The sequence below is a fragment of the Lottia gigantea genome (genome assembly GCF_000327385.1).
Source record: "Lottia gigantea unplaced genomic scaffold LOTGIsca_131, whole genome shotgun sequence".
NCBI lineage: Eukaryota > Metazoa > Mollusca > Gastropoda > Lottiidae > Lottia > Lottia gigantea.
The window spans coordinates 536,759-555,226 of record NW_008707443.1 but is presented as its reverse complement, the minus strand read 5'-3'; the positions used below and the strand labels follow the sequence as shown (position 1 = coordinate 555,226).

Below are 18,468 nucleotides of genomic sequence, written 5' to 3'. Positions count from 1 at the left end.
CATATCAAATGCTATCTATTTTCAAGCAAGAATACTTTATGGGGATTTTTTTTTACCGAATTTACGTCGAGGATTAGGTTAATATAGGTCCACACATGTTAGTGAAAGATAATCTCGAGACTTAGCAACTTGATTATCTGTTACAGATAAAGCCAAGTCCTTTTATCACATTGGACTTTCCCCGTCTCTGACAACTCAAGAACTTGACAAGTAGACGCCCCACAAGGTTTCTGTTAAAGATGACATGCTCAGCAGGTTGTAACAGGAGATTTCAATGTATTGTCACGGGGCGCATCACCCTGTTGATCACCTACAAACATAAAGTGGATTCTGCGATATCACATAATTTTAATATTGCCCATATTATGAACCTTGTATTTAAAGATTACGCCTTCCGTAGATTGGTCTTTCAAATACCAGATATACGAGGGTAGAAGGGTAGATTATGTCATTACATGTATATTTATTACCAGAAAATTCTTAAATGCTGAAGATTTAAGGATTTGTCCATCAAACACCACAGAGACAATTATGCCGTATTAGTGTGTAAAATACGGAAGCATCATGACCACCAAATTCTAGGTTCAATAATTTTGTTTGTCCGAAACGTATATCCTGTTCCTTTCCTTGTCATCATTGTTCCATTGATGAGGTGCTAAGTCTTTCATTTAAACTGAGGTGTCATCGCGAATACAATTTCTAATAGCCGATAGTTTAAACTGTCTTGAAACAATGTCACGTTTCGAACCAATGATAGTCAGACTACTGGTAGCCTTAGGGGACTATCACACATGTCAATAGCTAAACTGGCTTTTGTTTAATGTTTACTTTAAGGAGTAATAATTTTTCTGATAATTATAGCCCGAAACAATAACAAGTTTTTCTTTCTTCACCTCTTATCTATTACAGAAAACAATACTCCTTAATCCATCGAGATTACATAACGGGCTATTTAACCCTTTGTTTGGGTTATGAGATAATACCATCGTTCAAATTTTTGAAGGGAGTCTTCTTCTGACGACTATAGACCGACTTAAACAAATAGATTATTGTTTAATAGATATACGGCAAGATAAAGAGTTATTGAATGACCCTTTTCTATAATGTGTCTTCTTAAAGGAATTAGGATCTTTTAACACGTATAAGGTAATCTTTAATGATGAGGTATTAACATTGTATGGAGGTGCTACTTCTTTCTGCTTACTTTAGTATAAGAACCTCTCCCTGCAGTTGGATATTATAATCTGTCATATCAGTTATTGGAAGCGGACGTTAACATGTTAGCTATCAACCAGTTGGATATTCTCATTAGGTAAATAAGACATTAAGATGTACTAACGCGACTAGGAAACTATTTAAAGCATGGTAAGAAATAGCATTTGTATATTTTGCAATTATACACCGTATTTTGAATATGCGCCTGTATCGTTTATTTTAAAGTTAACCAAACTCGACTTTTAAAAAGATACAGCCATAAACGTTATTTTTGTGTCTCCATTATATTTGACTACTATGTGCCGTTATTGTTCAATTAAACTTTTCTAACACAGGAAATGTTTCTATTGACTTTTTCCATCTCTTTAGACTAAATAAGAGTTACGTCCCTTTGACCTCCCTGCGTAACGCTGATTGGTCCAATCTGACCGTAATTTGCAAGGGTCATGACCTCTTTTCTAACACGTCCCGATATAACGGAAGGAAAAGTAGGACACGAAACGGCTATCAGCAGGTGAGATTATGTATTTACAATAAAACTAAGTATTCTAAAAAATATAGTCCAATTTTTTAAAAATAATTTGCAACGTACAGCAAATTATACGGAGAGAAGAGAGACGCGACACATGAGGTTAGCGAAATGAATCTTTAAAATATGGCGACAGTTACCTGTATTTTCTATGGGGCGTTTTTAAATAACTCGCTTCGGTGACCACGTGGCATCCCGGCTTACTGAATGCAAACTTTCTCTGTAAATATGTCGAGGATAAGTTAAGGTCACTGACTACCTTGACAAAACTGTCTGTCATTTTGTCTTATTCGTTGGGGGCGTATCATGCGTTAGATATTTTATTAATTTGAAGTTCACTTGCTTGCTTCCTTATCTTGTCTGTCATTAGATTGTGCTAATTTTAAAAGATAACCGTCGCTTGATAAGCAAACGATTAAATGACGCCCCTTACTTGAACCTATTTTACTTTTTGAACAAAATATTGTTTGACGGGAGGTTTTGTCGATTAAAGGGAGACTATAAAACTATTATGGACTGTATAAATCAACATGGATTTTTAAAATCTAGCTACTGCTAAGGATGTATTATAAGTAAAAGTCGAGAAGTCGTAGCCATGTATTCAGTTGAAACTATAGTGTTACGTTCAATAGAGTTTTGTCCTGATTAAAACTGCAGAGAGGTTTCACTAGAAGACTGCGGAAATGGGCGTAATCTTTATGTATCGTTGGGCTTGAATAAAAATTAAAGCTACATGTAAATGTTGTGCTACATTGTGCCATTTTCGCTTATGCTAATTTGTTCGTTTCTTACTAAGAACTCTTTTCAGTGATGGCAGATATTTGGTTTCAAATCGATAGTTTAACACTTCAAACTCGCCAAACGACCATTGTTAGTTTAAATGTCCGCTATGGTGATATAGTGATATCAGATACCAGCGGCAGATGTCCAGAGTAAACGTTTAACATTGAGACCAGACGAGAATAGTCCCGCATACGTTAGCCCAGATGGCGTGTGCTAGGTCAACTCTTTTGAACTTGCACATTTGCATATGGTGCTACTTTACAATTCCGTGTCAATGTCCAGCCATAAATCTAAAGGGGTTTGATGTGACCATGAAGGTAGCAATTAAATTAATTATTTGCCACTGTTGGTAATTTTCTAGTTTCATTTCTAGTATGAGTCAGGAGTCAATGGATGTGTCCGCCATTGTTGGTCAATATAACAGTAGAGTGATAATCTTCTGTTAACGTGGGATACTGTGACTAAAATTGTATAGTGACTGCAAATTCTAGAAATAATGCGGACACTTCCATTATGGATCTTTAGTGATCTATCAAGGAATATTATTCTAGTCGTTGGACATAGTTTATTAAAAGTATGAACATAGGAATGTAATGTTAAATTTTGTAGTCATTATTTCGCTATCTGATACAGCACAGGTGTTCAGTTTGCCTTGAAACAAATCGTTATTTTTACACGTATAATGTAATATATTCATTGTTAACCCGAGTACTGTTTTGAAAATTCAATAGTATCGAATACTGTGATAGAGTACGCTGCTAACGTGGGCAATTTTTTGTAGTTAGAAGACCTCATTTTCGAAGAAGCTGAATCACATCTCATACTCTTTCAGCTCGAGAGTTCCCAATTGTTGCTTTATATATACAAGAAAGTGCATTCATTAAATACTGTGCCAATCACCGACTTTATTTGTGTGTATATGTGTGTATCGTTAACCTTATTTTCCTAGACTTAATCTGAATTGGAACTAAACAACGGGCTACACTTGTTGGTGTACACATATTATCAAGATTATGTGTTTTGTAATGATAGACAATGGACACCACACTGAACACAATTTGTCTAAACATCCAGAATTTGCTATCAGTTCAATTTGAGTTTGTTTGAACTAGTAGTTTAAACACGCATTTAAGTTTTGTTGAAACAAGTTTTGTCGCCTTCACTAAGTATCTTATCAAAACCACCGAATCAATTTCCAATAAATTAGCAATATCTCTTCTTTCAATGTTTACCTTGGATCGATAACATTAGGATAAGATTATCTCTAAGATAATCTTTAAACAGAGTTAGTAATTACGTATTTAATGATACATTGTCCTTGAAAACATTGATACACATTAATCAAATACAGAATATACAGATGTCATTGTCCTGACTCAAACTTTGTGCAAGGTATCTCCCTTGGCGATGTGTCATTGGAATGGTGTCTTATGCATCAATTTTTCTTTATGACAGTTATCTTTGGGTACAAATATTCTTAAAGAAGACACAGTCAACGATCACGATATGGCCTGCTTTCGATTTTATTGTCTGGTAGAAATGAGTGCTGATTATGGAATTTAGATTTATGCTTACAGACAATGAATAATTCGAAATCATAAAATTAAGGAAAATTATTAGGTGTGAATTGTTTCTATTTGATGAAAAAAGAAAATAAGGAAATTGTTTAAAAGATTTTGAGGAACGTTTTGTCCCATTTCCTCAGGCGACTGCAATTTCCTATCAAACGTACCTCCGATTACTTCCAGTTTCTAAAGGTGGTCGCAAAACATAACACTCCGATGAAAACATGCAGGCACGCATAAATACTTGTAATTTTCATAAAGTGGACAGTACTGTTATTCTTATTCTACGTTGAATATTATTATTGTTGAAATTACAGGTATTTGGTGAAGTTATTTAGTTACTGGAGATTTCTTGAATCAGCATATTCTACAGCTTAAAGGATTTACCTCGAGGGTAAGTAGTTGTTTTTATTTTCAAAATCTATTCAGTTGATCGACGTTTACAACAGAATTTTTAAAATGACACTACGGTAAATCAATTTATAGAGAGTTGAATTTTTACTTCAAGTTTCTATTCTATGTCATACGATGGTACTTTGTCAAAGCAAGTCGAATTTGCAATCCATGGCCACAGTCGACACCGTTTTGACCGCCAACCTTCTAATAAGAAAACAGAATTTCTCTTAACACAACTAAAACCAATTTTGTTTTGTATTTCAGGGCTGCTCCACGGCTACGTTACAGACCCTTATCATTTCTTCGTCCATATTATTGTGTTTGAAAGATGTCTGAATGTTGTCAGACGTGTGTCCGTTTGTGTCTGCATGAAGCATGTGTGTTGTGACAAGTATGTTTGTGTGAATGCTGCATGAATATGAAAAGTTTGCATGTTTGTCACGTAAATAAAAGAAGTCGAATGACTTATTTATGACATGATGTGTGGTGTTGGTGTTGTGAAATGCATGCTTATTCTTGATTGAAGGACTGAAGGATTTTGACTGTCATTTGCTCTTTGAATGGCATAGCAAACCAAAATTCAATTATAAGAAACATTTTTTGATGCATGTAGTTGCATGAAAATGTGACATTATATATCGAGTGTCTGTTATCAACATAAGCAAATCTAAATTGTGGTATAGTTTGCATGTACCCACCAAAAGAACCTAGCCATTTCTAAATTGTCTCCATGCCTTTCCATTGTTATTCCTTATTTTGTAACATTCAAAATAGTTTTAAAAAAAATGCATTTATCTTTGGACATAGGCACTAAACTGTGAACGGTTTTGGGTTCGTCTTTTATTATACCTTGTACAAAAGTATTTTTATCTTTCAGGACTATATTTGTGTTCAGCCTAAGAAATGGAGTTACTTCCCTTTTGATGATGACCACCATTATATTTTTCAAGTGAAGATCATGTTACAGTTACTGCAGTGTTGTTCAATTCAACATTTACTATCATTGAGAATGATAAATTATGAGAAACTTTATGCCAATTTAATATCTTTCACGTTTCCTTGTCACTTGTTCGTCTCGTCTAATATAAAGAACTGGACGGAGAACTGATAAGGGCTTGTGGGTGAGATTTCAGCTTAATTTATCAGGTTATAGACTCACAAGTGTCTTTCAGATACAGCATGTATATTAATTAAATACCTAAATGACGTTCGTTCTGAGAGTGATGACTTAATGTACTGTCCGATGATTTACAGTTGCCTGCGACACATGTATCGGCAAGAATAGCTCTTGTGGTTAATGATGACTATCTCGGGATGGTCTGTCTGACTTATAAGTACAAGACTGTGCACGTTGATGTAAGACTAAGACATACGTAACACGTTTCCTTGTCACTCCTTCGTCTCGTCTATAATAGAGAACTGGACGGAGAACTGATAAGGGCTTGTGGGTAACACTACTTCCATTGCTACATTCAAATGTTTCATTTTCCATGGACGAATTGATAAAGATTCCTTAAATGATAGACTACATTTGGTATTGAAAAATAGCCGAAGCGGAAAGTGGGTTTTTGTTTTTGTTTTGATTAATTTATCATGTTTGTATATATTTTTTATTACTTCTGTTGCAGCCTCACCGTTCAATTAGTTTTGTAATTGTTTTTGTATCAGGAATAAATAATATCTCTTCAAATTTTGGTTTTGAAATCAATGTTGGGTTAATCAGCATTATGTCGTAGTTTGGTCAGGGACTTGTGTGGGAGGCAGTTCTGAATTTCCAGTGTTATAAACTAACCTTCGCGCATTAGATATTAGTTTATTGTTCCACCATTCCATAATTTTAACAGCGTTTCCTGAGTATTACGATAGCGAACACCACCCCTAGAGTTCTGCATGATTACCAGTATTGAAAAAACATTATTTTGTCGTTCTTATATTTTTCTTCAGTTTTCCTTATTTTTATTCAAATATCAACATACATAACAACTAATTTTATTTAAACCAACAACAAGGTTTTATTTCTTTCTTCGAAGTTGCTTCCCTTAAAGTCTAGTTGACACTATACTAAATACTGTAAATATTATTAAGGCAAGGAATATCATACATTTCTCAGGACTAGTTAGTCGACTATTTCTTAAAGAAAGTTTGCACTGTTATCAAGAGAACATGAACGGTGTTAAAATTCATTTTAATTTTGAACACAGATTTATTTGATAATATTATGAACTCGTTGGTTTTTTCATTAATGTAAAAAGAGGGAGAATGATAACCGTGTTTTTGTTTCCACATGTTTTGGTGCTCAATGACACATCAATCCGATAATGGCGTACCAACAATATAATAAATTTAGTACATGCAAGACAAACTGGACATTCGTTTCCATACACAAATACGATTTCATACTTTTGTTGTAGTTTGCTATCACTATAGTTCAACATTTAACAGCCTCTTTTGAATTGTAATAATATTGCATAGGTAACTAAATAAATGGATGGAGTGCTAAATCGTACTTATACATCACATAGACTGTTCCTTCTTCTATTTTAACTGGATACACTTCTTGCTGAAATCAAAAGTTGAAATGTTGAAATTAAACAGTACTCGGCTGGAGATAAACTTTGAATCGGTTTCAAGTGGTGATTGACACTGCTTAAAAAGTCATTGACATAGCCCTGGTTACATTATAGTAACCATAACCTAGAGTCACGAGGGATACATTAAAAAAAAAATTATTATCAACATTGCTTAAACATTGTCAAAGTCGTGATCAAATGTTTCATAGGATAATAACAAAGTTCCTTTTATGAAGAACAAACAATCACAATCAAAAGATTGTTGAAGGTAAATAGGATCTTTTGGATTTCATAAATAAAGATAGCTTGCCAGGCAAGGTAATATCCGCCCATATACAATCACCAGTATGAAATATTCAATCTTCAGTTATACATTTCTTTTGAACTCTTTAGGGCGATACTGAATAATATTGAGTATGAGTTATTGCCCTTGTTCTTGAAAGGGGTTTAATTTTTAGCGCGTGAAAACTCTAGAAGGCAAATATTCAAACTTCAGCGCGGTACTGAATAATAAAACCAAGTTTTGTCAAAATCCGGCAAGAATCATGCCTTTAGTGTTTAAGAGCTAAAATTTCTAAGCGTTGTCAAGAATGAGATCAATAACTCCTATGAAACATATTTCGATATTTTTGATTTTCGATAGGCTTCATCCATGGGTGATAATAAACAATTTCACCAAGTTTCGTCAAAATCTGTCAAGAATTGAACCTCCTAGAATGTTTATGAGCTCAAAATGTGACACGTTGTCAAGAACATGGGCAATAACTGATACTAAATATTTTTCGATTTTTCTGATTTTCTTGTTCAGTTATTGTACTCCGTTGGTCGCCAGTGTGGGTACAGGACGAGGAAGTGGCATTTGCCCCTTTCGAAAAATGGTTTGCACTCACACTTCATGTATAACATATTTTATACAAAATAATTCTTGAAGAACCCTCTCAGACGCTCCATGGGAGCCTTGTGCCCATGGCGCTTCCTCTTTTTCATCATCTTTTCTGTACCTGGTTGGGCCAATCAAGACGGATAATGAATTATCTTCATCTTTTTCGACTTCCAATTATTGTCGTGGGAACTTTAAAGATACGAAACTCTAAACACCATTGTCCATACAAGCACCTCCGACCTGACAGGAGATAGAAAGCGGTTACCCCCCTGAGCCACCACAAACAAGAGAAATATAGAAATGAAGTTTATTAAAGGGGAATAACTTATAGTTAACAAGAAACACATATCTTACCTTTAAACCAATATCGTTTGTGCCGGTTTTGAGATCGAACATGAATGCATGCCAGGGGCACATAACATGACAGCTACCTTTATAATCTTCTATCTCTCCCTCGTATAAAGGTCCCCCTGAAACAAAAATGATTGGTCACAAAATTCATTACATCAGCAATTCGTACTAAACATTATAAATATTAAAGGTGACAAATGGCGTATAATTAAAACTGAGGCATGAAGGCCAAGATATAGATAAGATACGAACTTTGGGGACTTGTAGGTTTAAGGACGAATTCGAATCATTTCAGCTGATAATAGGCCATGTCTTTATAAGGTATAAAATCTTCAAGAGAGTAATCTGCAATTATAGTTCAACCGGACCGATCTTACTGAATGTTTACCATTTCTTCCTCCAAATTGAATAGTTACATATCTGTTAAGGGAAAATATATGGTCATTAATATTGTTACTACCAAAATCCTACATAAGAATGTTCTTTTCCGGTTGAAAGCAGTTGTGGTGGATGACAAAGTAACGAACGCTTCCAGCAGAAGCTGCTGGTTTTATATACCCTATCTTGAAGATATTTTACTCTATATCTCGTATTCCTATGCCTGTGGATTTTATGATGATGTAAATGAATTATAAAATTATCCATTTTCCTCAAATTACCCCTTTAGGATTTTTTATGCGGGTTTTTCTAAATCAAGACTCTTCACAGAAAAAAAACCTGTGAAGTCTGGAAACATTCCTAGATCTGTTTTTCAGCCATTTTCGTGTTGTTTAGCATGGTTCGACAGATTTAGTGAACATCCCCGCCTTATACCGGTAAATACGACCTTGCTACTGGCTTAATGTGACAGCAACTGACGGCATTTAAATCTGGATTTAATCGGCCTGAACGTACAACTTAAATTCGTAGTTTAGTTGCCATTGTTTGCTCGTTTCGAAATATTCCACCATCGAGTCCAGTGTTAACAGTCGCTTGATATCCTATCGGCAGATCCGAGAACATACTAATTCCCAAGTCGACTGAGAGTACCGACAGCTGAAACTCGTAATTAAGTTTCCACGAGATACTTACGTCCTCTCTGGTTCGGAATATGCGACCATCGAGTCGACGGACCCGACAACATACTTATTCGCCAGTGGACTTGATCAAGCTCTCAATGATCTCACCGGCTTAAAATATGCTGTTGAATCCTTCACGTATTAGTAATGTGAAGCTGATACAGTTTCATACCTTATGCCTTAACCTTTCATAAGACCGTGTTATCAATTAATCTTAGAATAATGATTAACTGGTCGCTGTTGTCGTCATTTCGTACACTCACAAGAAATAAGATTAATAATGGCCTTTGTGGAAGCTTTATAATTCTCGACTCAATCTTGACTATTGTTTCTTACTACTTTAGTGGTACTATTATATTATTCCCTGAACCTATTAACCCTATGTGGAACCATATTATCACATATACCGGAAGTCATAAATTGGTTACTTAGTGAGGCTGAATCGTCAGTTTTATTGGTAGAGTATTATCAAATGCTTTGTAAAGTCATGGATCAATCATATAATCTACTTTTCACAATAAACGAATCACGTCAAGCTGACAAAATAAAGAATTAAGCATGTAATTTCCTCTCTAATGAATGTTGTGTGCTATTGTTCGACATTTTCCATCCTTATCTAATTCTCGTCCATTATATAAGATCTAATTATCACATCTGTAATATAAGTACTAATGATAGATAATATGTCATTATTGGAACAAAACATCCATTAGGTTAATTTTTCCGTTTTCTTTCTAAATCAATAGATTTTTGCTATTAATCATTGTCTCTGTATCTCTTTAGTCAATACATGCCAGGTTTTTCAGTGCTGGTGCTAAACATGAAATATCAGGTTTTTAAAATGCTATATATAAATATACATTGATGTAGCTATATCAGAAAGAGTTACAAATACACCGAAGCACTTAAATTCTGATTCCCTAATATTTTGCGGGTGTCTTCAACCAAAATTATCAGGAGCATTTTAGGAATCTAACTCAAACAAGGTTCTTCTGTTTGTAGACTAACCTGGACCAGAATAAGAGCTTTTATGGTGATGCAGTAAAGGCTTAATCTGGTACCGTCTCTTAGAGAAATAGAAGCCACAGACGTCCGAAGGCTAATCCGAATTATTCCTTTATTTATAACCCAGCACATTGCAAAAGCAAGCTTCTTTTCGTGAGGTAAAAGTCAATGCTCAAAAAAGGTTATCAACAAATGGTGGCCGTGGGTTTTAATCCACTACAACAATGACGAGGTTTCGCCAGCCGATACACCTTCCAGAGTCAATGTAGCTAGTGTTTTTTTATATTGTGAACCATTATAGTTTTATGCCTAATAATGAATTACATGTATAGTATCAAGAATATATTAATATCTAAGTAAAAATTGCAAATGCTTCAAAATCTTTCGTATTGAGAGAGAAACGACTTCTATAAAAACATATCGTTATTTGCTGAAGTTGTAGGTCCGGCCATGTGAGAATGTTGCTAATCGACATTAGATACTGAAAACCTAATAAAGGTTTCTCAAACTCTGAGCGATTTCCACGTTAGAAAATAAAAATACATACCCATATGTGTACACCAAGCACTCATCACGTAAAATGTCATTTCATGATAAAACAACGCTAAATCGTATTCCTTTCCTGGTTTAGCGAAAATTCTTTGGCACCTCCTTTTGGCAAGTTCCTGATAATGTCCTATTGGCCTCCATATCAGGGTTAAATTGTCGCAAGATAATCGAGCACGGATCTTGTCTGTGAGAGGCGAAGAACGCTCCGATTTTTTAACAGGTCTTTTTTCCGATGTACTCTGTGCCATGTTGTCTTCCTTTCTTATTCGTCTCTAACATCGGATAATATAGCTTACTTGTACATATTCCTATATACTGTTTGTTTCCATGACAACACTCATTTTTTCTGTCGGATATAGATGATGTTTATGACAATTATGGTATTTTAATTATCGTGGACATAAGAGAGTTATAGTATATTGGTAACAGTAAGAACAGAAAAAAAATAAGTTTAATGCAAGAATTTAATATCCAAATAGTCATTTCGATTAAATATTTAATAGGATTTATTATTTTTAGTTAACGTAAGGTAAATTATTATTTAATTATTCAATCCTAGAAACACAGGTGCTATGCAGCATTGGTCGATATTGGAGAATTGTGAATATTAATATGATAGTAAAAATTAATATTAGTATAGAGTCTATAAATTCTTCAGTTACTTCATGTTTGATATAGTGTATTTACTATTTATTGGTAATCTTGATTATTTTCTTTGGGAATTTGACCAATACACTTCCCATCTCTGACGACAACATGGATGCGATGAAAAAGCTCTTTGCCACTGCCTCAGATAATCAAAATCATACTCTACAATAAGAAAATTATATTGAATGTCTATCTACACAGAAATACAGTAAATCCTGCTAACGCGACCAAGTTTAGTTAGCAATCACTATCAATATGGTTTCCCTTCCGAATTTTTAATATATTTAACAGTTCTCATTATCGCCTTTACAATAACATCACGTGGTTTCACATACAGGTCAGATTACCCAAGATAATGGAGTACTTGTATTGGCAATTTGCTAATCCTCAAAAAAGATATAAAATTGCCATGAAAATAGTTCTGGTGCTTTTTCGACTTGATTCTCTTTTTAAGATACAACCTTCATTTATAGACCGTTTTGGAAAATTACCATGAGTGTTTTTTTAAATATAGTTTCTGCTATTGTAACATTGCGGTAAATTTTGATATCCATACATCTTTAGAATCAGAGAATTTGTGCATTAATCAATTAATATACTCACCATCGCTCTCTACAGACGGTTCATTGTTTTGGCTGAAGGGACAGTTGCAATTTCCACTGATAGGACTTTGATTTCCTGAAATTGAATTTGTACCAATTGGTCTGCTACCGTATCTTATGACTCCAATGTATCTGCTGCCGTAGTTGGGATATCCCGAGCCGCGATAGGGAACATATCCTCCTTGAGAGCGACCACTTTGACCATAATTATAACGACTGTTACCATAATATGATCCATACGACCTTCCACCATAACTAGATCGACCTCCACTAGAGCTACCGCTATGTCGAGAGCGACCTCCGCGTCGTGAATGTCCGCCATGTGAGTGGCCACGATGTCTTGAGTGACCACCCCTTGATCGTCCACCTCTTGAGTGACCACCTCTTGAACGGCCGCCGTAGTAGTAACCATAACGTTCCCTACTTCGCTTTCCAGGACTTCGTTTCTTCAAAAGCCTCAGTTTATGAACTGGCAAAGTTTCGACTTTGGCGGCAATATTGGATTTTTCCTCTGGTAGTTTAATTGCTACGTCCTTCGTTAGCTGAGCATCCTTGGCATGATTGATATCTTTCTTTTCTGTCTTCAGTTCGTGACTCACAGCTAAGCCAATCACTGGAATCATAATGAGTTTAGATAACAGGAAAAACAATGATATTTAGTCACTTCCTCAATCTCCAACAGAAGCACTTTGTACAATGGAATTTGCGATCAAACATTTTTAGTTTATGGATAACACATGAACCTATTATATTATTAGTTGGTTAACACTTGGTGACACTTATTAAATTATTTTGAAATAATAGAATGGGTAAATTCTGACGGTACATGTTGGCTATGCACAAGAAAATGGATAAAAACCATGTTTACTTACCAAAAAGCAAGAAAATTGATATTATATATTTCATTGTGAACACCTCCAAATTTTTAAAGTTATGTCGGTTTTATAGAAATATGAACTATCAAAGGTGGACTTGGATGATAAAATACCAGTGTTTCTAGGCTCATTTATTAGCTTACTAACCCATCAGATTACATAGAGTATTGTAAATAGTAGACAGTTTAGTTATGCACATGACCTGTTTATTTAAGTTTATATACTAACAGGCAAAAGAAGCGTCAAAACTAAAAATACTGGAAAAAATTAACTGACTCTGCCGTGTTCTTTAGTCCACTAATTTAGATTTAACATTCTACTGGTCCTTTTTGTTTCCTTAAAGTTCAGGTTACATTTGTGTTTAAAATGGAGTGGTTTGCCCAAACGCAGTCTGCAAAAGTGAAATGAGACACAGTTGCTGAAACGTCTCGTCAAAATCACGATGCACGTGAATATCGTGGATATATGGGTATAAAACTAAAAGACAATCAAGACCGTCATGCTTACATTTGTCATTTAGATTTACCAGCCATGCCAAGAATATCAGGAAAAGAGAAACAACAAGCTATCAGAAGACTGCAAGCAGGACAAAGTTCACAGGTCGTTGCAAATACATTCAATGTCAGAACGATATATTGTTTGCAACATTACCAACGACCGCACGCGTAGTGTTCGTCCAAGAGTTACCACACACAGACAAGATCGGTAGATGATACGGCAACATCTGCAAAACCGATTCCGAATGGCCACTGAAACTGAAACATTGGAAACCACCAACGTGCCATCAGTCATCTGACGTCGTCTCACTGCTGACAAACTATCCTGCCACCGTCCGGCTCGTGGATCCATCCTGAGAGATCATCACCGACAGGCCCGATTGCAATGGGCTAGACGGCATCAGAATAGGCGTCAACAGGAATGGAGAAGAATCATCTTCACCGATAAAGTCGTTACTGTGTTTCCACAGTGGTGGCAGAGTCGGGGTCTGGCGGAGGAAGGGCGAACATTATACTGATATACTGACTGTGTCATAGAACGGGACTCGTGGGGTGGTCCAAGAATCATGGTTTGGGGTGGAATTGGACTGAACCAGTGGGGCCTGTGGTGTTTCAGAATATTGGTCCAGGCAGGGGTACTGGAATCACAGCTCTCCGCTACATTGACTAAGTCCTCTGACCCCACATCTTGGTATTTTTTTGCCCGTCACCGACACCACGCCTTACTGCAGAACGACGCCCGACCCCACACTGCCAGAGTCATCAGAGACTTCCTCCAGCAGCACAACATTCAATTCATGCCTTAGCCTGCTCTCAGTCCGGCTTTGAATCCAATTGAACACTCGTGGAATGAGATCCAACGCCTTCTCAATTAAGTGCGCCCAATGCCGACAACTGCAGAAGAACTGCGTGTAACGTTCCTGAGGATATGGGCCTAGATACCAATGGCTTCCATCAATCGGCTAGCCCACTCCATTATACTGAAAGATTATGCTGTAGTCGCCGCCCATGGCGGTCACACCAGGTATTGATTTTGGACGCCCAGCTGTGATGTCTTCTGGTGCCTCTCAAAGCTCACAATTTTCAAAAACATTGTTTCTACTGTGAATTTTGATGAATGTCAAACACCGACTTTCTTCAATGCCTTTTTGCATATATAAGCATTCGAAAATAAAGAAATATATTAAACATCCACGTCACGTTTCTTTCGCCTTCCAGTATACTTGAAATGAGTGAATGTCGTACTGTCTCCGTCCTTCTTATGTACACTTAGCTAGGATGACAAACCAATATTTTATTTTTTTAAAAATATATTTAGAAAACCGAAGAAAAAAATAAAATGTTTCTTTTATATCAGGATAGTACAATTTCACTTTCATATATTTGCACACGTTCGAGTATCTTGAAAAAAGGGATAGACCGTTATTGTACATGAATGACGTTGCTTGTCTTTCTTAGTCCAATTCGTACAGGAAAATAGAAAGTGAAAAGGCTAAGTTCGTTGAATCTAAAGGTATTAATGACCCCATAATATGATAGTGTCCCAGATGAATTTGTAACGGAGCGATGCGTTAGGCAGTGGGCATGAGCTTCACGCCCAAAGTAAGACATGACCTGGTTATAATTAGGGGGTTATTGTCAGCGGTGCTATTACTCAGATCATCTACATGTAAATCCATTAAGCGATTAGACTATCCCGGTGCTGTTACTTTCCCGTATATCCTGCATAAACCCCACTTAAGGCCATGTCGTAGTGTATTGGACATAATTCTGGACTGACCCATGTAAAATCCGTTTTGATGTTTTTCCCGAAACAGATAACTCGCATAGTCAAGTTTAATTCCTGATCACAAATCAACCATAATATTTTATTCTTTTATCCAAAATATATTGTTATTTCCTTCATTTTCTTTGAATGTTTTCTTTAATATAGTAGGCTTGGAAGGCGAAAATCCATGTCTTCTCAAAAACGCAACAATTTGTCTTCCCGACCTGGAATCTTTGTTGTGAGCAGTCCATTCCATCAAAACATATCTTACATCTATTGCGCTAAAGAATTGTTCTCCACCATTTAACACGTAGTTTTCGTGTCCCTCCACGTCCATTTTTATGAAAGCTTTCTTGAATGCAACGAATGGTAAAAGATCATCAAGTAAAACTGTAGTTGCTGTATTTTTATCATTTAGAGTAAGCGAGGGTGGAGAAATAACTTTGACCTCACTTGAAATGGTCGTGTTAAGACTCATCCCAAAACTATCCATCCCCTTGATAGAAGTTCCGCCAACATTTCCAGAATGACGTATAAATGAGACTCTGCTTCTGCTATCGGATAAAGCTGTATAAAAGACCTTAACTAAATGACTAAAGTTATTGACTTCAATGGATTTACACAGTCTCTGGACATTTTCATACAAAGGATCTACAGCTATAGCTTGACGTCCTAATTTCGCTGCCAGTAATGAAAATTCACCAATATGTGAGCCAATGTCAATTAAATTCAGATCTTCATCCAGAGAAAGAAAATGATGAATCAGATTCACGAGCTCTGCTTCCCATACTCCTTTCTCTTTGATAAAATACGAAACCCACCTATCATGCCAAACATTGTGTATAAAAATAGGTACAAGTCCTTCCGGGGTATTCAAGACAGCCTTTTCAAAAGACACATTTCCACTACAAAATCCGTCCCACTGTTCCCAGCCAAGAGGACTGCAATGAAATATTGATGCTCTTGACTGAATTGAATTGGTCCGTTTAGTATAACCAGAGACTGCAAGAAACATTGCCGCTGTAGATTGACTTCTTGCGACGTTATGTTGTTTTTCGACCAGGTTCAAATATATTTTTTGGAAAATAAATGGAAAAACAAGCACACAGATGAGAATGCAAATAATTTTTCTATACACTCTCCACATTTCGTCATTTATTAGTAATCCTGCAAGTAATGTTGCTTCCTGTGTAATATTTTCGAAGTAATTTGGTAGAAGGTAAATACTAATACTAGTAGGTAAAATGCTTCTTTTATTGATTTAGAATAAAAAAAAACCTAATAAATCAATAATGTAAGCAGATGTGTCAAATGATGAAATTATTATGCAATCGTTTAACAAAGATATACCATATCCTAGATGGTCCGGTGGTACCTGTAACGATGGTCATTGTTATCTTGGTGAATCACTCGAATACAGGGTTAACATGGGGAGGCTTTATCTCCGTACTTGCATTTACGCGTTTCTGTGCCAGTTCACCTATCCCACGTTATGATAGTTTATATAACTGTACACATATATTATAGAATATTTCATTGCGATAATTAAGAAGGTATTGTGTCTTATATTCAGAAAGAATGCAGTAATTCTTTCATTTTAAGTGTGTCATAATAACAAATCTCCCTTATTCGCCATGCTGTATTTTTCGTAAACAAACAATGTAACGTTGGGTCTCGTTCAAAAGGCTCAATGGGGTATAATATACAGTTTAACATTATCCATTTTTAAGTATAAATTGTTTCCGAATATATATCTGGTAATGTAAATATTTGTGCGTCAGTAATATGTTTAATATTTTCGCTTTTGCCAGAATAGTCAGTAAGTAAAATATTGTCATTTTTGTACTTTCGGTTTTTTTGTTATCGAAATGTCAATTCTTTTTTTTTTTTTTTTTTTTTCTTTTCGTCCACACCTTCCTGTGCTTAGACTGCAGTAGTTGCAGCTACGTTTCAAATTTCATAGACCTTCTATATAGGCGACGATGTGCATAAATATAAATTGGAACATTTTTGCAAAACCGGAAGTGCCACAGTTCAACATGTGCAAAAAGTCGAAAATCGGCTCTAGAAGGCGTATTTTTGCATCGATTTTTTTCGGGTTTTCATTTTTATAATCTACCTGTAATTTCTGACCTGATAGCACTTGAAAAATTACGAAATTCGAAAATTCGTCGCTCACTTTTTTCGATCAAATTTTTCAATTTTTTTGCAACTTTTTTGCTTTTGCATCGATTGATCTGAAATTTAATATGCAAAGGGACATCACTAAAGCAAATAATATGTAGTTGTCAAATATTTAACTTTACTTCCGATTTTAAACGGGGAATCAATTGAAAGTACAATCCACTTCCGGTCGAATAACTTCCGGTGTAATTGAAATAGGTCAATGAAATTTATGCTGATCGTAAGTAAATGCTATTACAAAAAAACGAAGAAAATAAAATCCAGACCGGAAGTGATACTTTGGCCGCCATATTGAAAAAACACACTTTTGTAAAACTCAAAATGGGGCCTCAGGGTAAATGTTGATATGCTCAAATTTGATGTGAATGTATTCCGCAATCGATTGCGCAAAAAACATTGGGAGCCGAATTTTGAATTTAGCTTTTGCTTTTTTGCTACTTCCGGTTGAAATTTTTTCATGCTTTAAACGATCACACCATGTGACCTTGACCTTTGATGACCTTGACCTTCATAGGGTCAAAGTTCATTGACCTTGGCTATCATTTGATACTTTGACCTTTGACCTCCGACATGTACTTGCGGTTTTATAGCTATCCGTAAAAAGCCAAATTCGCAACTTTGGACTGCTCTAGCACGTGACCTAATTAACCTAGAGGGTTAATTTTTTCGGTTTTCTAATGTGCTTCTCGTGCACTTTACATAGATATAGAACAATTGCTTTTTTAAAGCAAAATTGAATTTCGTGATTTTTTCAAATTTGAGTTTAGTTTTACCATATTTGTGTCTTTTTGATCTTCGCGTATGTAAAGTTCATTGACCTTGGCTATCATTTGATACTTTGACCTTTGACCTCCGACATGTACTTCCGGTTTTATAGCTATCCGTAAAAAGCCAAATTCGCAACTTTGGACTGCTCTAGCACGTGACCTAATTAACCTAGAGGGTTAATTTTTTCGGTTTTCTAATGTGCTTCTCGTGCACTTTACATAG

At 35.7% G+C, this 18,468-nt stretch overlaps 4 protein-coding genes across 4 annotated transcripts; 1 reads left to right on the top strand and 3 right to left on the bottom strand.

The window, feature by feature from the left end:
- Positions 1-6,411: 6,411 nt before the first annotated feature.
- Positions 6,412-11,173, bottom strand: LOTGIDRAFT_205126 (hypothetical protein). Its single transcript, XM_009049217.1, has 3 exons — positions 10,903-11,173; positions 8,296-8,411; positions 6,412-7,048 (listed from the first exon to the last, which is right to left on the bottom strand). Exons 1-3 carry the CDS (start codon positions 11,150-11,152, stop codon positions 6,965-6,967), a joined length of 450 nt encoding a protein of 149 aa, XP_009047465.1. The 5' UTR covers positions 11,153-11,173; the 3' UTR covers positions 6,412-6,964.
- Positions 11,174-11,351: 178 nt separating this feature from the next.
- LOTGIDRAFT_238125 (hypothetical protein) lies at positions 11,352-13,099 on the bottom strand. The gene is made up of 3 exons (XM_009049216.1): positions 13,027-13,099; positions 12,156-12,767; positions 11,352-11,714 (listed from the first exon to the last, which is right to left on the bottom strand). The coding sequence occupies exons 1-3, from the start codon at positions 13,058-13,060 to the stop codon at positions 11,611-11,613; spliced, it is 750 nt and encodes a 249-aa protein (XP_009047464.1). The 5' UTR covers positions 13,061-13,099; the 3' UTR covers positions 11,352-11,610.
- A 445-nt stretch (positions 13,100-13,544) lies between these two features.
- On the top strand, positions 13,545-14,718 carry LOTGIDRAFT_225089 (hypothetical protein). Its single transcript, XM_009049215.1, has one exon. It carries the CDS (start codon positions 14,093-14,095, stop codon positions 14,330-14,332), a length of 240 nt encoding a protein of 79 aa, XP_009047463.1. The 5' UTR covers positions 13,545-14,092; the 3' UTR covers positions 14,333-14,718.
- A 676-nt stretch (positions 14,719-15,394) lies between these two features.
- On the bottom strand, positions 15,395-16,441 carry LOTGIDRAFT_172344 (hypothetical protein; the record flags this gene model as incomplete). Its single annotated transcript, XM_009049214.1, has 1 exon — positions 15,395-16,441. The coding sequence occupies one exon, from the start codon at positions 16,439-16,441 to the stop codon at positions 15,395-15,397; it is 1,047 nt and encodes a 348-aa protein (XP_009047462.1).
- Between the last annotated feature and the right edge of the window lie 2,027 nt (positions 16,442-18,468).

Coding starts and splice junctions, on each gene's coding strand:
- LOTGIDRAFT_205126 (XM_009049217.1), bottom strand. CDS start 11,152: ATGGCACAGAGTACATCGGAAAAAAGACCTGTTAAAAAATCGGAGCGT. Junction 8,412..10,902: donor TGCTTGGTGTACACATATGG/GTATGTATTTTT, acceptor TTTTTGTTTCAG/GGGGACCTTTATACGAGGGA. Junction 7,049..8,295: donor CAAACGATATTGGTTTAAAG/GTAAGATATGTG, acceptor TTTTGATTTCAG/CAAGAAGTGTATCCAGTTAA.
- LOTGIDRAFT_238125 (XM_009049216.1), bottom strand. CDS start 13,060: ATGAAATATATAATATCAATTTTCTTGCTTTTTG. Junction 12,768..13,026: donor ATCAATTTTCTTGCTTTTTG/GTAAGTAAACAT, acceptor TTATGATTCCAG/TGATTGGCTTAGCTGTGAGT. Junction 11,715..12,155: donor ACCGTCTGTAGAGAGCGATG/GTGAGTATATTA, acceptor TTCTTATTGTAG/AGTATGATTTTGATTATCTG.
- LOTGIDRAFT_225089 (XM_009049215.1), top strand. CDS start 14,093: ATGGTTTGGGGTGGAATTGGACTGAACCAGTGGGGCCTGTGGTGTTTC.